This window comes from Silurus meridionalis, chromosome 24 (genome assembly GCF_014805685.1).
Source record: "Silurus meridionalis isolate SWU-2019-XX chromosome 24, ASM1480568v1, whole genome shotgun sequence".
NCBI classification, from domain to species: domain Eukaryota; kingdom Metazoa; phylum Chordata; class Actinopteri; order Siluriformes; family Siluridae; genus Silurus; species Silurus meridionalis.
In genome coordinates, this window is record NC_060907.1 from 15,621,579 (window position 1) to 15,645,661 (window position 24,083).

At 41.6% G+C, this 24,083-nt stretch overlaps 1 protein-coding gene across 1 annotated transcript; it reads left to right on the plus strand.

Annotated features, from left to right (window-relative positions):
• The first annotated feature begins 9,097 nt into the window (after positions 1-9,097).
• On the plus strand, positions 9,098-10,525 carry LOC124378683 (cilia- and flagella-associated protein 251-like). The gene is made up of 3 exons (XM_046838440.1): positions 9,098-9,623; positions 9,744-10,026; positions 10,163-10,525. Exons 1-2 carry the CDS (start codon positions 9,244-9,246, stop codon positions 9,925-9,927), a joined length of 564 nt encoding a protein of 187 aa, XP_046694396.1. The 5' UTR covers positions 9,098-9,243; the 3' UTR covers positions 9,928-10,026; positions 10,163-10,525.
• The last annotated feature ends 13,558 nt before the right edge of the window (positions 10,526-24,083 follow it).

Genomic DNA, 24,083 nt, shown 5'->3' on the forward strand with positions numbered 1-24,083 from the left:
CAGCTGTCCTCACTATCTTCTGTAGGGTCTTGCGAGCCGAGATGGTGCAATTCCCAAACCAGGCAGTGATGCAGCTGGTTAGGATGCTCTCAATGGTCCCTCTGTAGAACATGGTCAGGATGGGGGGAGGTAGGTGGGCTTTCCTCAGCCTTCTCAGGAAGTAGAGACGCTGCTGGGCTTTCTTGGTGATGGAGCTGGTGTTAAGTGACCAGGTGAGGTTGTCTGCCAGATGAACACCAAGGAATTTGGTGCTCTTGACGATCTCCACAGAGGATCCATCAATAATCAGTGGAGATTTGTCGCTCTGTGCTCGCCTGAAGTCCACAACCATCTCTTTTGTTTTGTCCACGTTCAGAGAAAGGTTGTTTGCTCCGCACCAGGCAGTTAACTGTTGCACCTCCTCTCTATATGCTGACTCATCGTTCTTGCTGATTAGAACCACCATGGTTGTGTCATCGGCAAACTTGATGATATGATTTGAGCTGTGCGTTGGTGCACAGTCGTGAATCAGCAGAGTGAACAGCAATGGACTGAGCACACAGCCCTGAGGGGCTCCAGTGCTCAGTGTGGTGGTGCTGGAGATGCTGTTCTCGATCCGGACTGACTGAGGTCTCCCATTCAGGAAGTCCAGGATCCAGTTGCAGAGAGAGGTGTTCAGGCCCAGAAGGTTCAACTTCTCGATCAGGTGCTGAGGAATGATTGTGTTGAATGCTGAACTGAAATCAATGAACAGCATTCGTACATATGAGTCCTTGTTATCCAGGTGGGTGAGGGCCAGATGGAGGGTTGTGGGGATGGCATCGTCCGTGGAACGGTCTGGACGATACGCAAACTGCATGGTGTTCAGGGAGGGTGGAAGCTGTGTCTTGATGTGCCTCATGACGAGCCTCTCGAAGCACTTCATCATGATGGGAGTGAGCGTGATGGGACGATAGTCATTGAGGCAGGAGACAGTCGATTTCTTTGGCACAGGAACAATGGTCGTTGTCTTGAGGCATGTGGGAACAATGTTGCTGCTCAGGGAGATGTTGAAGATGTCAGTGAAGACATCTGCTAGTTGTTCTGCACATTCCCTGAGCACTCTGCCAGGAATGTTGTCAGGTCCAGCAGACTTCCGTGGGTTAACTCTGTATAAAGTTTTCCTCACTTCAGCTGTGGTTAGACAGAGCACCTGGTCAGTGGGAGGAGGGATGGTCTTCCTCGCCACCACTTTGTTCTGTACCTCAAACCGGGCGTAGAAGTCGTTCAGCGCATCTGGGAGGGAGGCGTCACGGTCACAAGCAGGTGATGTGGTCTTGTAATTCGTGATCGCCTGGATGCCCTGCCACATGCGCCGAGTGTCTCCACTGTCCTGGAAGTGGTTGTGGATTTTCTTCGCTTGTGCACGCTTCGCCTCTCTGATGGCACGAGACAGTTTGGCCCTTGCTGTTTTTAAGGCCGTCTTGTCCCCTGTTCTGAAGGCAGAGTCTCTTTGTTTCAACAGCGCACGCACATTTGCAGTCATCCACGGCTTCTGGTTGAAGCGTGTAGTGATAGTCTTGGAGATGGTCACATCATCAACACACTTGCTGATGTAGCAGGTCACTGATGACGTGTACTCCTCCAAGTTGATGGAATCGCCGTTGGTTGCAGCCTCTCTAAACATGTCCCAGTCAGTGCACTCAAAACAGTCCTGAAGAGCAGAAGTAGCTCTGTTCACCTGTTTCAGAACCGGTTTAAAGCGTCTGACAAGCGGTCTGTATGCTGGAATTAACATAACAGAGCAGTGGTCTGAGTATCCGAGATGGGGCGGGGCTCCGCACGATACGCGCTGGGGATGTTTGTGTAAATAAGATCCAGCGTGTTCGCTCCTCTCGTTGCAAAGTCCACATGCTGATGGAGTTTAGGAAGCACAGTCCTGAGATTCGCATGGTTGAAATCTCCGGCGATAATAAACAATCTGTAGGGGTGAGCATACTGCAGGTCGCTAATAGCGCCGTAGAGTTCACACAGGCTTCCGGAACTCTGTCGCTGAGCCACGTTTCCGTGAAAACAAAGATGCAACAGTCTCTAAACTCTCGCCGTGTGGTTCGCTGAAGTCGGATGTAGTCCAGTTTATTATCCAGGGAGCAGACATTGGAAAGAAGAATGGACGAGAGAGCCGGCCGGCTAGGGTTAGCATTTAGCCTAGCACGGACACCCGCCCGCTTGCCGCGCTTCCGCTTCCTCGAACAGCGCTTTCGACGTCTCCTCTCCCGGCCACCGGCATCAGGTAACACCGAAGGGCTGGGGGCCTGGTCTTTGTGGCCGAGGTCGCAGCAAGCCGAGGTCGAGAAGGTTGTTGATAATATCATCATGCAGAATATTGGTTGCATGATGCCTGTACTGTAGCAGTGTCTGGTGGTCGTACGCATGAACACAGCTGACTTGGGTGTCCATGTATTGTGGAAGGTTGGGCTAAATATGGTGAAAGCACCATTTTTGGATCTGGAGAGGCCGCTGCGAGCTACTGCCGTGCCGCCATCCATAAGTAGGATCTTGCACATAAGGGAGCTGTGCAGTAGTATGGTTTCATGCTGAGGAAGAGCACCACAGACGCATTATTTGCTTTTAGAATGTTGATGGAGATGTATAGAGAAGGTCAAAAGGAGTTGCATCATGTGTTTGTGGATTTAGAGAAAGCGTACAACAGGGTGGAGTTGTGGTATTGTATGAGGAAGTCAGGTGTGTCAGATAAGTATGTAAGGGTGGTGCAGGACATGTATGAGGACAGTGTAACAGCAGTGAAGCGTGCAGTAGGAACGACAGACTGGTGGAGGGTGGATTGCATCAAGGATCGGCTCTAAGCCCTTTCCTGTTTGCAGTGGTAATGGACAGGTTGATGGACGAGGTCAGACAGTCTTTTTGGACCATGATGCTTGTGGATTATAATTTTATTCGTGGTGAGAATAGGAAGCAGGTTGAGAAGAGCCTGGTGAGGTGGAGGTATGCGCTAGAGAGAAGGGGAATGGAAGTCAGTAGGAGTAAGACAGAGTACATGTTTGTGAATGAGAGGGAGGGCAGTGGAGTGGTGGGGTTGCAGGGAAAAGAGGTGGAGAAGGTTAAGGAATTCAGTTACCTGGGATCAACAGTGCAAAGTAATGGAGAGTGTGTTGGAAAAGTAAAGAAAAGAGTGCAGGCAGAGTGGAGTGGGTGGAGAAGAGTGGCAGGAGTGATTTGTGACAGAAGAGTATCTGCAAGAGTGAAAGGGAATGTTTATAGGACTGTGGTGAGCCCTGCTATGTTGTATGGTTTAGAGACAGTGGCATTGAGTAAAAGACAGGAGGTGGACGTAGCAGAGTTGAAGAATTTGAGGTTTTCATTGGGAGTGACAAGGATGGACAGAATTAGAAACAAGTTTATTAGAGGGACACGTTGAGGGAGGCATGATTGAGATGGTTTGGACAAATGCAGAGAAGGGATATGGTGTATATCTGTAGGAGAATGCTGAGGATGGAGCCACCAGGAGAGAGGAAAAGAGGAAGGCCAAAGATGAGGTTTATGGATGTGGTAAGAGAAGACATGCAGGTGGTTGGGGTGAAAGAGGCAGATGTACAGGACAGGGGGTATGGAGAAGGATGATCCACTGTGGCAACCCCTAATGGAGGGAGCCAAAAGAAGAAGAAGAAGAAGATGATTGGATTAGAGCATCTCTAAAACTACAGCTCTTGTGGGGTAACTCTGGGCTGCAGTGGTCAATATCTATCAAAAGTGGTCCAAGGACAAGCTCAATGATGCCATTGGAGGCTGGTCCATGTGGACCCATCTAATAGACAAGCTACTGTACCTAAAATTGCTGAAGAAATGAATACGTTAATGATTGACGGACTGTTTTGGCAGCAAAAAGGGACTAACACAATATTAGCCAGGTGGTTTTAATATTATGCCTTATCGGTGGCCATAAACATATGCCTGATTGGTGTACAAACACATGCTACCACTAATCTAGAACTATATGGCAATATCAACAGTTTACTACAACGGCTCAGGACCACAGGTTGCATGAAAAGTTTTGCACATATCCCTGAAGAATACACGTCAACAAAGATGGATCTGTAATGAATGGACATTCTGTGCCATCTCGATTGGGATGGGTTCCCTTTTAAGTCTGGTTCCTTTCAAGGTTTCTTCCTCATGCCATCTCAGGGAGTTTTTCCTTGCCTGCTTATTAGGGATTAGCTTACAGTTATTAAAAACAAACTCATATTCATAACAAATATGAATTGAATTGAACTATATGACACATAACCCAACAGCTAAAAAATGCATTTGGAATATTTATTTAAGTATTGATCATCACTGGACAGTTTTGCCTAAATTGCATTCCCACTAGAGATGAAAAACAGATTTTCACATCATCTGACATGAAGATGATGTTGTAAAAAGGGGAAAATTCAGTGCAATAAGAGCCATTGCACAAGCACTGGGCATACTCAATAAAATTTGGAATGTCCTAAAAAATGTTACGGGTCAGCCAAGAAGAACAACAGCAGTTAGTGACAGAAACAGCTGTAAAGAAAAACCCAAACACAACAGTCATGACATCACCAACAACCTCTACTCCAGGGCAGGGGTGAAATTATCACAACTCACTATTAAAAAAAAATTGAAGGAGATGTGGGAGTGTCAGGTGTTTGCTGTTTATTATTAAAGGTTTGTGCTTAATTATTTTGATTTCACAAGCACTAACTTTAATTGGAGCATCATAAAGTAAACAGGACTTTATTTGTCAAAATGTTGCATTTTAATTTGTATAGCACTTTTAACAATGAACATTGTCTCAATGCAGCTTTAACTTGATTTAAAGTTGGACTACTGTTACATTCTCACGAATCATCACTCCGATTTCCCAGATGTTTGCTACAGACAGAAAGCTAGTGGCCCTGTTGTCCTATGTGGTACAGCAAGTAGAGGGCTCTGTGCTCTTTCAAAAAAGCAAGTACAGCACAATCTCACAATTTTCCTGATGCATTTGTGTGCTGCAGCATTCTGAATCAGTGAAAGTGGTCGGATGGAATGCAGGCAAAAGTCTGCAAGGATGATTTACTGAACAATGATCTGAGTGGTCTTTCTGCATGGACATAAATGGATCCTCCTAATGTTGAAAGGTAAAACCTGTAATAAAAGAGGCCTGTTTAAGTGTCAGATTGTGACTTACTTAGCATTATGCGTTTACTAAAAAGGGAAATGGCTTTTTCTTAATTAATAACATTATTAATTAACAATTTAAGAAATGGTGTAATTGTTCCTCATAGGAAAGGATATAAAAAAATCTTAGACATATATATCCCTTTTCCTTTTGTTCACATTATATCAGCTATTCAATTATATTTAGTTAATTTATTAGCAACTTATTGATATTGTGTTCCTGGTAAATCTAATTTCAAATGTATTGTTGGTTTAAAGATTAGTCTTTTTCTTTTTTACTGTGTGTGAATGCAATTATTTATTGCATTCAGTGGCATCCTAGAAGTAATTCATTTGAAGTACATATTTAAGTCAACATACCAAAATCACATTAGTTATCTACCAACAATGTTGATTAACTAATGTAGATATTTGGGGCACAATGTAGTCTGTGGGAGTCATTTGATGGTGCTTTTCATCTTTATGTTTGGTGAAACAATATGCTTGGTGGCAGTTGTTGGACATAACTCATGTTTTCTGTGTGCACTCTTCAGCTTCAGTTAGTAGTCAAGAATTTGGCTACTTTTAGGAAAAAAACAGAGCTTGTAAAAATCTGGATGAAATGAGATCTGTCTGGAATGCTGCATGTGTCAAGGCATGAGAAGAGCCGCAGTGTCTCCTCTGCCTAACCCACACCCCTGCTCCCCATCCCCCAGCCAGCCTCAGTGCCAAACCCACGAGCTATGGTTTTAATAGACCAGGCAACACAAGTAATAGCTGATCATTTCTACAGGTGCTTTGTTATACTACAGGCATTTGTAGAAGTACATAGCTGTTCAATATGTGAAAAGCAGAAAAAAAAGTCACCCGTAGCATACATTGTATGTTTTGTATACTGGTAACATCCTTGACACACTTTGTAAAAGGCCCTTATCCCAGTTATTTAGTAGGGAATTATTTTAACACCTTTGCTCTAAACAGTGTTCACCATATGAATAATACACCCTCTAAAATAACATTGAGAAACATTTGTGTTTAGTAAGTACATTTTATGAAAGTTCCTCGCCCTGTCTGATGACGTAAAAGGTGATGGCCTCGCTGTGGTGAAGTTGTGTTGATGGAAGAACTCCTGGCTCTCTCTCTGCAGAGGAAGTGGATTTGTCCGCAGGGTTGCAAAACCAGCCTGGGAATTTCCGGCACCAGACTAACATCATGCCATTTATAAGCCAGTCCCTCTTTTGTCCACTGCTGTAGCCTGACCAGCTCACTGAAGTACCCCCAAATGGAAGAAATGTCCAAAAAGTTTCCATATAAATCATTTAAAATATGAGCCTTCCTTCACAGGTAAGTAATTTGAATATAGCATTTTTGGCAAAGCTGAAGGTGTTATGAAATAATGATTATATATAGCAGTGAGTGAATAGAAAGGGGTAGAGATGTGCATCACTGGTGGTGAGAGCTTTCCCATTGAAAAGCAGCTAAGCAATTGAGATGACCATATCCCAATGCCTGTTTCACCACATCAAGCATGTACTATATTAAAAAAATTCAGCCTTGAATATGAGAAAACGGCCCACACACAGATTCATGACCTACTCTTATGGCCTTTGCGTGTGATTCTGAAGCCCCCCCTTACTCACACACTCACACATACACACACAGGAGTGTCTTCTCTCTCAGTACTCCTATGTATTTTGGCTGATGGTTTGCTACCTTTGGATCATAGCCGGTCCAACTGCAGTTCCATGATCCTGCTTGCTATATCCATAGTAAGAGTGAACCATGTCTGACCCACTGAACTGTCTTGGTCTTTCTGAAAAGTAATCAGTTGTTTTCTCTATAAAACCTTCACAAAAATATCATTAGGCTTTAAACCCTTGCTGATATAATATGACATCTACTGTAGATATTTTTTAGATGACCAAAACCACCAGTTTTAACCTCTTTTCTCCTCTAACACTAACATTCTGTATCAGCACTCCATTCCAAAGAATTAATCAGTATGCCAACTAAACGACTGTGACCAGGAAAGTTGGTCTGGAAAGTTCTGAAAGGAGGTTGTGCTGAAAGCCTTTCATTTGCCTTCAATGCCCTTAAAAACAAGCAAATTCTTGGTGAGGAAAAAAATTTAAGTTTTAAAATGTAAAGTTTCATCATTGAAAGAATTTTCCATCAAAGTCAACTTAAACAGGGCAACCAATGTTTTTCTTAGAGGGCCTAGTGGTCAGTTCTCCCACAGCTCTCTGCATGTGTTAGATGAGAGACCCATTCACTGGTATGTAAGCCTAACCTGACAAGTGAGTTTAACCTATTCCAGAGACAAAGTGTATAGAGGGTGTATGTGGGTGAGTACAGACATTCTCACTGTAAACATGTGTAAAGGGGTCAAATAGGGAGAGTCACTGATTTGTGATTTGTGATTTCATACTTTATGGTGAATCATTGTGCAACTTTAACATCTTTACTTTTAAAAGCTGGTACTGCTTTGATGTATGCGCAATGCTGTCCTTATGTTGTTTGAGATTTACAAGGCTGATTGAAATTGTTTGCCACTAATAAGAACTGGAATTATTTTAACTTTTTAAGTTATTAAAATACATAGAATCTTTATATACAAAACTCTAAATAAACAATAATTGACACTCTTGGCATGTATGGTTATGACTTGATTCAACTGGTTAACTTAAGTTAGGAAAATTATTGGAAGGGTGAAGCTATTGGAGCTCTTGTCATAACTTCCTCTTTTTGTAAGTAAGTAGGTGGAAAATGGTTGGGTGGACCACGGAAGAGGAACTAAGACCTTCCCAGGAAACGCTGCCCATCCCAGGGTACTATGTCTAGGAAGGAAGAGGTCAGAAATGTTGTGGTTAGCCTTGTATTTCATTTGATTTTTTAACCTACTTAAATGCAGTAATCTAAAATGTACTGTATCAGTACTAAAATGGAAATTTCCCTACTAGATTGCTTTTTCACCTAATCAAAATTAATATCCTGGATATATTTTGGAAGTATTTTATTATATACTTTTTTTTGATAGTTTTGGTCTTACTACATTTTATGAACATTTCAGGGTTTTGTGCAGACTGCTTAATTAAACTAGTGTATAGTGTCTCACAGTTCAGACATGTTTTTAAAGACAAGTATGTAGTCAGTTCTATTCCCAGGGCTTTTCATTGCATCAGATTGGAATGAAATATGTCAATGTGCTGTAATGACAACAAATTTTAGACAATATTCACATGTATTTAATTCACCAAAACAAGTTCTTTACTTTCCTTAATTTGTCCAGATGTTCTCGTTAGGTCTTTAAATGCAGCTCTAAATGTATACATTTTACTATTCAAACAGTATTCATGTAATCACTCTACATACAAACATATACAGCACAACAACAAAAAAAAAATATTAAGGGGTTACTGGAAATACATAAACTAAAGCAAGCTTTTAATGCGTTTCTTTAAACATGCACTATTGACCCATTTTGTAACTTCTAATCAAAATAGAAGAAAAAAAATAAAACCACACGTATTATAAGTGTACTTGTTTACACTGAAGGCTATGTGTTTCAAAAACATGAAACCTGAATCGTATGTCTTTCTTTTTCTTGAACTAAAATAGTTCACAGTAATGCACACAAGACAAATGAGTCCGCATACTTCTGTAGCAAGACAAATTATCTAAGAATTAATTACAGTTTTTCTCAAATGCTAAAACACAAAAGCCAATCCTCTAAACCAAATGACCAGTTATCTAAACACATTTACTAAATCTAGCCATCATTTTCCAATATCATAAATACATTTCACATGAAGACACAATTTACAAAACACAATCCTCCGTTCTCATAAATCTTAACACATTTTTTTTTGCTAAAACACAAGTTTCAAAAGAACTCTGCTCATATTCTCGAATAAAAGCTCATGTAATGCAAAATGCTTGCCACAGTCAGCAATATTTGAACACAATGAACACACCTGGCGTCATTCATTACACACAACGACTCAAAATTAAAGACACTTGTTGCTAATGCTGTGACCACATGTACAAAAGCAAGTTCAGAGTGCACAGTTTGCTGAAGATTCCAAACAAACACAATGGATGAAGGCAGAGTCAGGGGAAGAGGAATTCGAGTCAGAGGAGGGAGAAGAGCTGGCCATGGAAGAAGAGGAGCAGGCCAACGAGGAAGAGGAGTTCAAATCAGTGGAGGAAGAGGAGCAGGCCAACGAGGAAGAGGAGTTCAAATCAGAGGAGGAAGAGGAGCAGGCCAACGAGGAAGAGGAGTTCAAATCAGAGGAGGAAGAGGAGCAGGCCAACAAGGGAGAGGAGAAGGTCCAGGAGGGAGAGCAAGACAACCTCGCACCATCATTACGGACGAGATGCGAGTCATTGACTATGGCTGAAGCAGGACTACGAGTCCGTCCAAACCTGAGTAGGTTCACCATGGCCACCATTATCAGGGCATTCAGACAACACAACAGGTATTGTACTCTATTGCTTTCTTTGTCACAATACAAATACAAGCCTGTGAAAGTAGTCTATTGGTTTCAAATCAGTTGTTACTGTATTGTAAAACTGACAACACATGTTTCTTTCTTTAGAGTTGAAAGAATGCCACATAGAGGTGGGAGGGTTGCCATATTTACAGCGGGACAAGAAACCCTCATTGTGGATATGGTTCGTGAGAACAACCTCATCAGACTCCGGGAGATCAGAGACGAAGTCATTGTCGATAATGTCAACTTTGAGAGCATTGATGATGTCAGCTTGGCCACAATAGACTGAGTTCTCCGGTGCCAAAAGATGCGGATGAAACAGGTCTATAAGGTTCCCTTTGAGCGCAACTCTGCGCGACACAAAGACCTACGTTACGAGTATGTGCAAGTAAGTATACATCCATGTTCACAGTACAGTTAGTGGACATACTGTGTTGCTCAGTGTCCTACATTACTTCTGGACAATACTGTGCTACCTGATTGACTGTTGTTCTGAACACCTGTGGACTTTCACATTTTCACAGAGGATATTACAGTTGGACACGATGGCCAGACCTCATGAGTACCTCTTCCTGGATGAGGCTGGCTTCAACCTGCAGAAACGAAGGCAAAGAGGCCGTAACATCATTGGCCAAAGAGCCATCACTGAGGTTCCTGGCCAATGGGGGGGTAATATTACTCTTTGTGCGGCCATGAGTTTGGAGGGGCTTGTCCACCGGCATGCTGTCCTTGGGTCTTACAACACCCAACATTTGGGACAATGTTCGCTTCCACAAAACAAACCAAATCAGAGAGTGGTTCACCACCAACAGTAACCACTTTTTAAACGTCTGTCTGCCACCCTACTCCCCTTTCCTGAACCCTATAGAGGAGTTCTTCTCATCATGGAGATGACAGGTTTATGACAGACAACCATACACTAGAGAGGACCTCCTAAGGGCAATGGAGCTGGCCTGTGTTGACATCCCAGTGCCTTCCAAGGATGGATTCACCATTCCAGGGTGTTTTTCCCGCGGTGCCTGGCAAGAGACAATATAGCCTGCGATGTGGATGAGGTGATGTGGCCAGATGCAGCTCAGTGACATGATGCCGCACAGTGATTGTGGTGTGTGTGTGTGGTGTAAATAAAGTAAATAAAAAAACTTCACACCCTGATCATGTTTTCAAGAGTACTGTTGTGTGCAATAGATTCTGTTTTTGCATTAAGTTGTATTACAGTAGTGTACATGCAGAATTTACTATAGATTTATACTCTTTATATGAAACTCTCAAATCTAAATGCCTAATCCTCTGCAGAGATCTAAGAACATCCATTACTGTAAAGTTTCAAAAATATGCATTGGCAGTTATGAAACAAAGACCCTTCTCACAAATTGAGCATTGTGTTTTCAATTGTTTTGCTGTAGTGTGTAATGATGTGTATAGTGTTTACATTTTTGAAAGCTTCGAGCTGCTCTTTTGGTGTGAAAGTTTGAGTTTTGAAGTAAGAAGGTGTGGTTGTGTTTATGTAGCTTTAGAAAAGGGTGTTGTGTTTAGACATTGGGGAACATGGAGGAAACGTTTGTGAAATGTGTTTTAGCATTTGAGAAAAACTGTAATTTATTTGTCCTGTTTGGTACCAATTACAAAAATAAGTTCATAAATGCAATTAATACATAAATATAAATACAATACCACCAGAAGTATTAATGACTATTTGCAGAAATTCTTATACTTAACTATGAAATTATCATAATATAGGTGCTATCATGTATCATGGCCTGCAAAACCCCCAGCAAGGACGGACAGACACTCAAATAAACACACGCACACGCGCGTACACACACACACACACACACACACACACACACACACACACACACACACACACACACACACACACACACACACACAGGGGCACGTGCACACACACACACACAGACACACACACACACACACACACACACACACACACACACACACACACACACACACACACCAACATTTTATGGCAATTTTTATGGGGTCAAGAGCCATTATCTAAGCACCAGTGTACTAAGAACCAGATATGAAACAGGTCTGCCAAGGAAAACACAACAGTTGATGACATTGTGGCTGTAAAAGAAAAAAAAACTACAGTCAATGACATCAGCAACTACTTCAAGAGCAGGAACGAAGGTATCACAATCCACCTTTTGAATAAGCGTTTAAAAGCAGACACCATACCACAAAATGCAAACCACATATCAGCAGTAAAAATCAGAAAGAATCACTGGGATGTTTAAAGAAATACAGAGAGATGAGGAATATTCTGAGAAATGCGTCCAAACTTATTGGGGGGAACTTCATCATACAGCAAGACAATAACCTAAAAAGCAATTTGCTTCATTAGTTGTAAGTGGAAGGTTTAAGAGTGTCCAAGTCCATTATTATACTTGAACTTAACTGAGAATCCAAAAGAAGTCAGTGACTTCCAAAAGAATCAGCAAGAGTGACTGAAAAGCTGTGGAAATGCATCATTAAAAAAATGCAACAGTTGATGTCAGTGGTTTTCTGGTTTGATGCAGTTACTGCAAGCATGGGATAGCCAACCAACCATTAAGCGTAATTTACTTTAATCTTTACTTTAATTTTGAGTATTTTATTGTAATAATTTCTTAGCTTACAGTTTTTACAAATTGCTTACACACAAAATCTTTTCATGTCACACAAGTTTTAAAACCTCACACTCAAAGTGCAAAACTACATGACCAATCTTCAAAACCATAAGCTATTTCTCAGCCTTTCAATTGCATAAAACACTTTTTTCAAAACACTACACACAATTATCTACCTAAAACACAAATATCTATCAGGAAGTGACTTGCTTTCCTTTTCCAAACACAACCAATCAAAATGCTACACTTAGTCACCAGGTCACACAGACACATCTGCAAACACTAATTGCTTAATTGATCTAATCAATTAAGCACTAATCAATCACTGCTTTACTTTACAGAAGTATAGATAGGCCTATAAATAGGTCAAAGATCAGATGACCTGTTTTGAACAATGGATGCTAACAATGAACAGAGAGCAAGAGGAGGAGTAGGAGGAGGAGGAAGGGGAAGGGGAAGAGGAAGAAGAGGACAAGGGCAAATAAGAGAAGGATAGAGAGCCATCTCTGATGAGATTAGGGCAACACTTTTTGATCATGTAATCAACCATGGTTTGACCGTAAGAGAGGCTGGAGTCCAGCCCAACTTGAGTCGATATACAGTGCCGTCCATAATTCGAACCTTCAGAAATGAGAACCCATCCACAATTTACCACCCATCCACAATTTGTAGTTTTGTACCTACCCCCATATTCACCTTTTCTAAATCCCATAGAGGAATTCTTCTCAGCCTGGCACTTGAAAGTGTATGATCGCCAACCCTTGGCCCGCATGCCACTTCTTCAGGCAAAGGTTGGATACGCCATGCTAGAAGATACTTCCCTCGATATTTGGCAAGAGAAAACGTAGCTTGTGATGTGGATGAAGTATTGTGGCCAGACCCAGCTCGGAGAAGAGATGAAGCTTAGCACTGGGGATTGCACCCCCCCTTTACTTTTACTGTAGAACATTGTATTGAAATGTAGATATAAGCCTATGAAAGACCAAAGAGCTTTAGATTTAGAACAGCAGTGTTTACATGGTATATCCAGAAATGTATTATTATGAAAGCGGTGTTTGCCATTTGATGCAAAAGCTTTATTCTGACGTGTTTATGGCATTTTGAATGCAGTGTTGCATTTTGAAGGAGATGTGAGCTATTTTGCATTTTGTGTGTACAGTTTTGAGAATTGTGTGTAGAGTTTTGAAAAAAGGAGACTTGGTTTTGAAAACGTGTGTAAGCAATTGGTAAAAACTGTAACTTATTGCAAATATTTAGGAAATGAAAGCTGATATTCTTAACTTTTTAATTCTTGTCTAATATTCATGTTTTGATCTCAAAGCAAAACCCTTAGAAAAATAAAAATAAAAATAAAAACAAGGCCATTCTTACCATTCTAATACATTCAATGGACAGACGAGTATTATGAGTGTGTCTGTGTGTTTTGTGTGTGTGTCTGTGTGTGTGTATGTTTTACTCTGCCATTCAGGCTTTGTGACTGCCAGAATTTTCTTGTACTGTGGAAAATTCTGGACACAGACATGGGTGTAAACATGACATCTGACCCAGTTAATCTATGTCACTACATTGGCATTTATGTAGTTGGTCTATTGAGGCTATTAAACATGATATTTGGCAACTTTAACATGAACAATATTAAATACATTTACCATGTTTTTGGCATAAATGCTGCCTATACAGCAGGTTTTTGTTTGTGTGTTGGTGGGTGCTTATCAAACTGCTGACCGCTCAAGTTTACTTACTGCAGCATGAGTCATGGAGTTTATGAAGAGGCGGAAGGTGGGTTTGATGGCCATCATAGTAATTATCTCTCTCCCCATCCCTCTATTTCTCGTTATATACATGGCCTATATTGATGCTGCAAATCAAAACGTCATAGCATGGCCCAGTGGTTTTGTATCCATAACAAATGTGTTTTTTTCCACTCATTTTGGGGCCATCTAAATTATTGCCAGATCATTGTACTATATGAACAGCTGCATGCAACATCATTGCTTAACTGGAACAATCCCCTGACCTCATCTGACACTGTTTGCGTCCCACATACCCCTGTTTTTTTTCTTGCTAACCCCAGCTTATTCTCAACGATACAAAACTGTTTTCAAACTCAATACCTACAGTATATAGAGTGTACTTTCTTAAGCAAGTTAGAAAAGTACAATAGGCAAAATTAGGGATGGGTATCTACTTACTTAATCACAGCAAAAGCTAATATCTTAAAGAGTATTTTTTTTATTTATTTAAATCAGTGGGAGGCTGTCAGAGCCAGCAAATATTTCTCTGCTGGCCTAAACATTTTCAGAATTAATGATATAGGTTTTAATATATTTTTTTATATAACATTTTTCCCGATAGTCTATTCTCTTACATAGCATCTCTCTCCATGTCACAGTGTATCCAAATGTAAGCTTTGGTTTGAGTTTCTTTTCAATCAGATTTCACACATTGCAAGAGTCAAAGGAAATTGCTGTAAGGCCATCACTTTGAACAGTGCAGCATCCAGTAGATTCACATCCATGTAGCTTAAAGCTGTTGCTTTAACCAATCAGATTGTGACTTGCTTACTCCAGTCCCCTGGAAGGCATCCAAAAATGTTTGCATTTTAATGTCCTTCGATTGGCTGGTCAGAGAGTGCACTAGTCAGAGCTGGCAAACCCCATCTGCAGCAAACTGCACAATCTCAAATATATTCATGTGGATTTAATAGCTGTTTTTCTTTTTACAATGACAGAAAGATGAGAAGAAATTGATATAATCGCAGATACACTCACAAGCACATTTACAAGACAGACTTTTCAAGAACAGCTGCACATCATAAGGAAAGGTCTGCCAAAACAGTTATTAAGCTTTTTCATGAACCATTTATACTTTTTCATTTTCTTTCCTGTAAAATTTTTACAAAAACACACAATTTGCGTTCATTTAAAATACACAGGAAAAACGTAATGCACGGAAAAAATGCATAAAAATGCACAAAAACCCTGAGGTCATTTTATGAGGTTAATAGTGATGTTCTGCTAGAGATGATCTTTGCGAGTGGTGCGCTGTAGCTATAGCTATAGTTCTTGTTTCAGTGATGGCATTCAATTACACTGTACAAGAAACCTGTCTGTAATGCAATGCTCCGTTATTCTGCTTTCCTCTCGTATTTCTGGCCCCACTTTAGCTGAAGCAAAGTGGCGTTCAAGGACCTAGGGCTCGTAAATGGACTCCGAAGAGGGGTTGGAGAAGGGCTCGTCCCTTTCACCTCCCTCACCTGCCTGGTCCAGTGCCCAATCGCAAGGTCTGGAATCACGCCTTATGGCAGTTTCTTCCCTTTGTGATGGAGGTCGTTAAGCCCCCTGAGACTACCCCTCAGGCAGTTCTTTTTGAGGAGCTCTTAGAGGTAGTGACCCGTGCAGTGGCCAAAATAGAGTAGAGTTGATATAGAGTGGCCAGCCGATCAGCCAAAGGCATGTCCACCTAACAAGCTGCACAAGCCCTTCCTGCAAACCCGCATCACTGCCTGCACACCGGTTTTTTTTCCCAGACCTGCACACCGAGGTGTCCAGGTTGTTGGCTAGGCCTTATTCCTCCCACCTCTTCACTTCCAGGGTGTTGCTATATTTAAATATAGTAGGACTGAGGAAGTGTGGCTATGTAGCTATCTCTCCCTAGGTGATGCAATCTATCCAACAGGGATAGGGCTGTCCTGCTGGATGCCCCGCTGGTGCCAATCAGCCTGTTCAGCGACGCTGTGAATGCGGACATCGACGAGTTTCAGAAGGCCACCACTCCTGGCACTCCTGGCATCGCAAGGTGCAAAGAGAGAGCATCACAATGCGCACTCCCCCAAATGGGACACGGTGCAACCATCGACGCTTGTCGCTTCGGCCAAAAGGTACGGACCTCGGACCACCTGGGGACTCGGCTGGGAAGGGGAGCTGTGCACCGCACTATGTGGTGCCCGCCTCGCCCTGGCGCCCTCAGGGAGTTGGAGTGTTAACCCTGCTACTCTCAGTGCTTCAGGGCACGGCCAACTCCAGGAAACACTCTCCTCACTCTTCGGCCAAGCACCATAGTTTGCTGCTTTTCAGGAGGCCCCTAGAGCTGCTTCAGGGTGTTGCTCTGGCTCTAGGTATGCCAGAGGTCAGTCTAAAGAGACTGATTTCCTTATGTGACTATCTGGTGGCCTAGCAGGCTCTGTGTCTAAGTAGGTCCTGCGCACTGTAGACAGAGGCTATACAATTCAGTTCGGGTCTTGCTTGCCCCGGTTTAACTAGGTGTCCCCTAGGAAGTAAACACTCTTTTTTTGAGGAAGGTGGCCATTGAGGTGGTCCCTCCATCAGATAGAGAGGCCAGGTTCTACAGCCGGTTCTTCAAAGTTCCCAAAAAGGATGGTGGGTTGCATCCTATACTGGACCTGCATCAGCCGAACCGCTCGCTCTTGGAACTCAGGTTCGAGATGCTGACCCTGAAGCAGGTCGTGTCCCAATCAAGTCCGAGGACTGGTTTGTGACCATAGATCTGAAGGATGGATACTTTCTTGTATCCATCCTTCCAGTTCACAGGTAGTTCCTGTAGTTTGCTTTCAGGGCCGAAGCTTACCAATACCGGGTCCTTCCATTGGCCCTATCACAACGCACCATCACAAAGTGTGTGGATGCGACACTGGTCCCGCTAAGGCTTCGGGGCATTTGCGTTCTAAATTATTTTGACGGTTGGTTGATTTTGTCTCAGTCAGAGCAACTGCTGGTCCGGCATCGAGAACACCAAAAAGAGTGTGCTTTCTCCATCACAAAGAACCACTTACTTAGGCATAGTATGGGATTCGACCCTTATGCGGGCTCATCTGTCGCCTGATTGTGGCAGTCACTCTGTGTGAAGGGCAGTCACTCACTGTAAATCAGTTTCAGAGACTGCTGGGTCTGATTTCAAGACCCAGGGGTTTTCCTGGAGCGGCAATCTGTACGACACGTGGCGAGCCCAACGAGCCTTAGATGTGTGGAGAGAGCCTGGGTTCTTGACTCAGGGCCCTGTGCTGGGAGTTCCTGGGTGTCACAAAATGCTTATGACAGATGTGTCTGTTGGTGACTTTCTCTGCGGCACACGGAGGCTGAGGGCTCTGGCGTGACCTACAGTGCCTGCATGGGACTTGGCCATTGTTTTGGAGGCCCTGTCAGAGCCTCTCTTTGAGTCTAGTTAGCCTAAGCTGTTAGTCTGGCTAAGAAGATATTTATTATTTGACAAGTTTGGTGTTAATTAACTTTTCATTTTTTAGATCATATGATGTTTCATGCTATTTAGATTTCTCAAATCCAGATGTTCACAAATCCATATGTTGCCTAATTTGTTAGGTACCGGTTACTAGTTACTATCATAGATAGTGTGGATTCACAAAGCCAATTATTTGTAAGAAATGGAACAGCAGTTAAAATTCAGAAAATACCGTTCTGGCACAAGTGGTAAAGTGGTAGTGCAAAAACAATTTTGCACTGAATGAACGTCATACTTTAAATTGGTCTTCAGTTTCCAGTGCAAATGCTTAAATTCCCTATCAGAAAATTTACAAGAAAAAAAGTCTAGTGTTATAGATGACTAAAAAGACACACATATCCTTCAGACGTAACAATCTTGCTTTCTGTGAATAACCAAATCAGTATGAATTGAAGTCCTTGTTGGACCCCAACGTCATTCTTTAACCTCACATGTGCATCAGTATGTGGGCATCAATCTGTTCATTGTCAGAACACTTATCTGTTCAGTGACTGCACAATTCAGTTCTCTTATTTGCTTGCCAATGCTGACAAGGCCTAAGTGATGACAGCACTCACATATGTGTCAAACTAAATTAGCAGAAAGGTCTTGCTGTTGCAATTGGGCAAGGTTTGGAAGCTGACTATGTTTCACTACTTTGGAATGCGGCAAATTTAGTTCCTGTTAAATGTATGTTTTATGGTTTATGGTTATTTTACCATATAAACTTTATATTGGTTTTGAACATTTTACATCCACTTGTTCATAAACTACAGTTTTAAAGACAGTTAAAAAAAATTATTTTAATTAATATTATTTATTGAAAATATTGACATATGTATTAATTCCATTGAACTTTGACTATGACTTCAGTAACATTTTTAACATGTGATTTCCATAAAATGTCAAACTTGTAAAGTTTTTACTTAGACATCAACTTTTGTCTGCTGTAATAGTTCCTGTGAGAAGATACATGACTGAACCACCTTGGATGGAGTCCAATTTCAAAATCCTTGAAATGGACATGAACTTTATAGGAAAAGCACATATTTTTTTATATAAGGTGTAACAGCTAAAACTATATAAACAATTTTAGAGCAAAGAATCACAAGGTTAAAAGAACACAGTGGCCTTTATAATTCTTGAATGGAAGCTTTTTTGACCAACCAGGACTCTTCAGGTAAAAGCCACTTCTCAGGTAAAGATGCATGAAAGCCTACATGGAATTTGGAAAGAAATAATTTCAAGTGGGCTTTTATGTGTCTGCACTTAGGGGTTTTAGTCTAGCCATTCTACCCAATATGGTATGCAGATCTCCACAAATGATCTCCATCGAGCTTTACCAGAGTGTAAAAATTTTTAGAGTGGAAAAACTATAGTGGAATCTATAATGATTACATTTTATTCCATTTACAAATTATGGATATGGATTTCAATGTACTTTTGGGAACCAAAAATGTTTTGTGATATTCCCCAAATCTGTGCTTCGACACAATCACACTTGGCCCACTGGAGGAACCTGTGCCAACTGTTTTGATCGTGGTGGCAGTAGGATTGAAGGTAGTGTCCAAGCTCCTGTATTTTCTGCTCTGTCTGGCCGTTAGTCTGTGGAGGATAACCAGAGGACAAGTTAACAGTAACACAGAGTAGCTTAAAGAATGACTTTCAAATGTGGGACATGAACTGAGGAGCCCGATCTGACACAATTTCTTCTGTAAGGCCAAAATTACAAAACACGTGTTGGAAAAGTAACTCAGTTGTTTCTAGAGCTGTAGGCAGACCTCAGAGGGTAACCAATCAGCAGGCGTTGGAGAAGCGATCTACAGCTACCAGGGAAGCAGGTGTTGCCATCAGAGTTCGGCAGATCAGTGACAAAGTAAATTTCTAGGTGGGACCAAGGTCGTTGTGGAATCGGTAGGGGAATCAGTTTTCTCACTGGTAAGTGGCGGGCGTCTTTGAAATGACACAGACAGAGCAGCCTTGGACGTACCTTGCAACGTCTCCGACCTTACTAGGTAGGATCGAAGTATAAGGAGGGTCTGCCTCCTACCCGGGTGGCCCAAGCCTGGAGCCTCATGGACTGATCTCAACAGGGGTTGATGGCAGGTCCTTGGAAAGAGAAATGGTGTAGGGGTGATTCTGAAGGAAGAGTTTAGAAAGAGTGCAGTGGAGGTAAAAAGAGTTTCTGATAGGGTGATGAACATGAAGCTGGAAGTTAAAGGGGTGATGATAAATGTCATCAGTGCCTATGCTCCACAAGTGGGTTGTGAGATGAAGGAGAAGGAAAAATTCTGGAGTGAGTTAAATGAAGTGGTAGAAGGTGTACCTAGGAATGAAAGATTGGTGAATGGGGCAGATTTCAATGGGCATGTTGATGAAGGGAGCAGAGGTGATGAGGAGGTGATGGGTAGGTATAACCTTAAGGAGAGGAATGTGGAAGAGAAATGTGGAAGGGCAGATGGTGGTAGAATTTGCTAAAAGGATGGAAATTGCAGTGGTAAATACTTATTTTAAGAAGGAGGATCATAGGGTGACATAAGAGTGAAGGAAAGTGCACACAGGTGGAGTATGTTCTATGTTGGAGATGCAACCTGAAGGATATTGAAGACTGTAAGGTGTTGGTGGGGGACAGTGTAGCTAGACAACATCGGATGGTGGTCTGTAGGATGGTTTTGAAGGTGAAGAAGAAGAGGTGGCAAGTGAGGACTGAAAGAAGAGTAAGGTAGTGGAAGCTGAAGGAGGAAGACTGTAGTGTGAGATTCAGGGAAGAGGTCAGACAGGGGCTCGGTTGTGGTGAAAATGTGCTGGATTATTGGGCAACTACTGCAGAAGTGATAAGGGAATCAGACAGATAGGTACTTGGTGTGACATCTGGAAATAGAAAGGAAGAAAAGAGACGTGGTGGTGGAATATGAAAGTGCAGAAAAGCATAAGGAGAAAGAGGTTTTGATGAGAAAAGCAGGCAGGAGTACAAGGAGATGTGGAAGGAGAAATTTATTTATACTGATTGGCCAGGCAGATGGACTGAGCTCTGAAGGATGTGCTACAAGTTAGAGCAATAAAGGATGGAGATGGAAATGTGTTGACTAGGGAGGAGAGTGTGTTGAGAAGGTGTAGGGAGTATTTTGTGCAGCTGATGAACAAGGAAAATGAGAGAGAGAGAAGGTTGGATGGTGTGAAGATGGTGAAGCAGGAAGTGAATGTATTCAGCCTGCTTGCTGAATACATCCAGGAAAGGCCGGTACTCAGAGGGGGACCTCCACTTTCTTGTGTGTCTCTAGACTTTCCATTTGTGTCGATGCTAGGAAAATTAGGGCCGATCGTGGTTGGAGTAGGTTGTGCAGACAGCGGTTCTGGCACTGTTCGCTCAACTCAATTATGTCACATGGGTTTCAGGAGAGTGTTGAGCATTGGATGGTGGTGTAACTTGTCATCATCTGACTACAGTGCTTTAGATGCTTCACTCAAATTCTTTTTTGCAAGTCTTCATTAATATTAAATAACTGAATTATGTAAGTTTAAAAAATTTGATGGTACACCCCAAATAAACCCAGTGCAAACTATGAGAGAGTACAGGAGCAGATAATTTTACTGTGAGAGCAGTCAGAGAACAGACTGGTGTTCTGTACTTGTAAAACTTAGGTATCATCAGGCTTGCGTGGTCCTGACCAATGAAAGGAGAAGTTTGTTGTAAATTACAGTTTTTTCTGAATGCTTAAGCGCTAATCGTGATTCTTGTAGCACAATTTCTAAAACTATTAATACGTATAGCAAAACCACTTACTGAGTTTGCAAAACTAAAAGCACAAACACTGCTTTGCACTCAGTTTGCAATTTTGTAACACACACTTTGCAAAACTGTAGGCACAATTCACTGCACAACACTCTTTTTGCAGAACTTTAAACACAACTCACTGCTTACACTCAATTACCAAATTTCCAACACACTCCTAGCAAAATTATACACATGTATGGCTATCATTAACACTATTTTGCCAACTGTCTGGCACACTGATAACTGATGACATCAGAGCTACAATAGTGGACCATGTCATCAACCATGGGATGACCCTGAGGGAAGCTGGCCAACGGGTTCAGCCTAATTTGAGCCGCTACACTGTGGCCAGCATCATTAGGACATTTCGAAATGAGAATCGGTAAGTACTTTGTAGCACTGCCATACTCTAATGAGAAACACAACAGTACCATACATGCAAAAATACTGAAATTGTTACTTTACAGAATTGCTAGACGTCCAGATGTTGGGGGCAGAGGAAGAATGTTCACTCCAGAGCAAGAGACCCATATAGTGAACATGGTGATTGCCAATAATGCAATAAGACTGCGCGAAATACAGCAGCGCATAATTGATAATGACACCATCTTTCAAAATATACACAGTGTAAGCATTTCTGCACTAAGTCGTGTACTTGCGCACCACAGAATAAGAATGAAGCAAATTTACAGAGTTCCTTTCGAGAGAAACACAGAACGTGTAAAGCAACTGTGATATGATTATGTGCAGGTAAGCTATAGTGTCATTGGTTCTGAATTTGGAAGTGCATACTGTAGTGCTGTGCATGGGCCTGATGTGTTGCATTTGTTTTGTCTTGTCCAGAGAGTGATGGAACTAGAAGCAGATGCAATGGGACATGAGCTACTTTTTGTAGATGAGGCCGGTTTTAACCTCAGTAAAACCAGGAGACGTGGCAGAAACATTACTGGACACCGTGCCATCATCAATGTACCAGGACAACGTGGTGGTAACATAAACATGTGTGCAGCTATAAGCCAAAATGGTGTTGTTCACCATCATGCAACCATAGGCCCATACAACACTGCACACATTATTGCATTCCTGGACACCTTACATGACATGCTAACTGTTCAGAGACCAGAGCATACCCGATATGTCATCATATGGGACAATGTTAGTTTCCATAGGGCTGCTTTGGTCCAACTGGTTTACAGACCACCCATCCTTCATGGCACTCAACCTCCCTCCATACTCTCCATTCTTAAACCCCATCGAGGAGTTCTTCTCTGCCTGGCGCTGGAAAGTGTACGACCGTCAGCCTCATCAACAGGTAGCCCTTTTACAGGCAATGTAGGAGGCATGTGGAGATATTGACCAGGCATCATGTCAGGCCTGGATACGGCATTCAAGGAGATATTTTCCCCGGTGCCTTGGACTGGAGGATATTGCATGCGATGTGGACGAAATTTTGTGGCGGACCCAGAAAGACGACATGATGTAGGCTGATTGTCTTTTTTTTCTTTTTTTGTGAAATTACTATTTTGTGTTCTGACTTTGTCTTGGTTTTGATGAGTGTGAATAAACACCAATACTTGAAGTTTGGATCCTTGTATGTTTACATGACACTATGACAAAAGTATGACCTCAAATTGACATCTGTACACAGAGAAAGCAAAAGCCAGATGTGTTTTGTATTCATACCATCAGTGTGTAGTTGGCACATTGTGTGCTTAGTAGATGATGGCTTGTGTTTACTGTTTGATACGAAAACACCATTTTTACGAAGGTGTGAAGAGTTAATCTAGCTGTGTTCGCTTTTGCAAGAGAACTACAATGTTTTGATAATTGGGTGAAAGGTTTTCTTATTTGTGTGTAGAGTTTTGCAAAAATATCCAATAGTTACAAAAAAATGTGCTTAAGCAATCAGAAAAAACTGTAATACACAAAGCATTTAGTATTTAGTATTGGACACATAAGAACAAATTGGAAGATCATTATTAACATGGTATTAACAGGGAATTAGTTTGACAGTGCCTTTGCAAGTGGTATTTCCCACTACTGTTTCTTGAATTTGCTTTTAAGTTTCATCTAAACTATAATTTAATTTTCTTGAATGATACCAGGTCCAGAAATACAATTTGTCGCCACTAACCTGTAGAATTTGCAGAATACAAACCATGTATTCGAGTTAAAGTAGAGTTACAGTAGATTTAATTTTACTCCAGTAAAAGTAAAAGTGCTCCCTTTGAACGTTCACTTGAGTAAAAGTACAAAAATATTTGCCTTCAAATGTACTTAAGTATCCAAATTACTATGATTTATTGACCCTTTGCTTAATTAACTGATTTATGTTAAGTAGATACCACCAAGTGGCAATGAAAACAAGTTTAAAACAGAGCATGCACCCTGATTGGTGGATTCTTGCGTGCTTGACCAGTTAAGATTTGATCCACTCAAATAAAAAGGAACAACTGATTCTGCAAAATGTAGTTGAGTAAAAAGTGAGATATTTTACTTTGAAATGTAGTGAAGTTAAAGTTAAAGTAAAAGTCTCCCCAAATGGAAATACTTTAGTAAAATACAGATATGCAAAAAAGATACTTAAGCACAGTAACAAATTACATAAGTGCAAAAGAAAGACTGTAGGAAGCTTGTGTATTCAAGGAAGCAGAATTAGCTTTGCTCCATATGTTAGAGGGTTGGCATAGACTTTTCTCCCCTGTCAAATGCCAACTGTGGGCATTTGATAGGATGTGGATAGATAGTTCTTTCCTCTGTCTGTATTATTCTGTGATATAGTATGAGCAAGCATGTTGA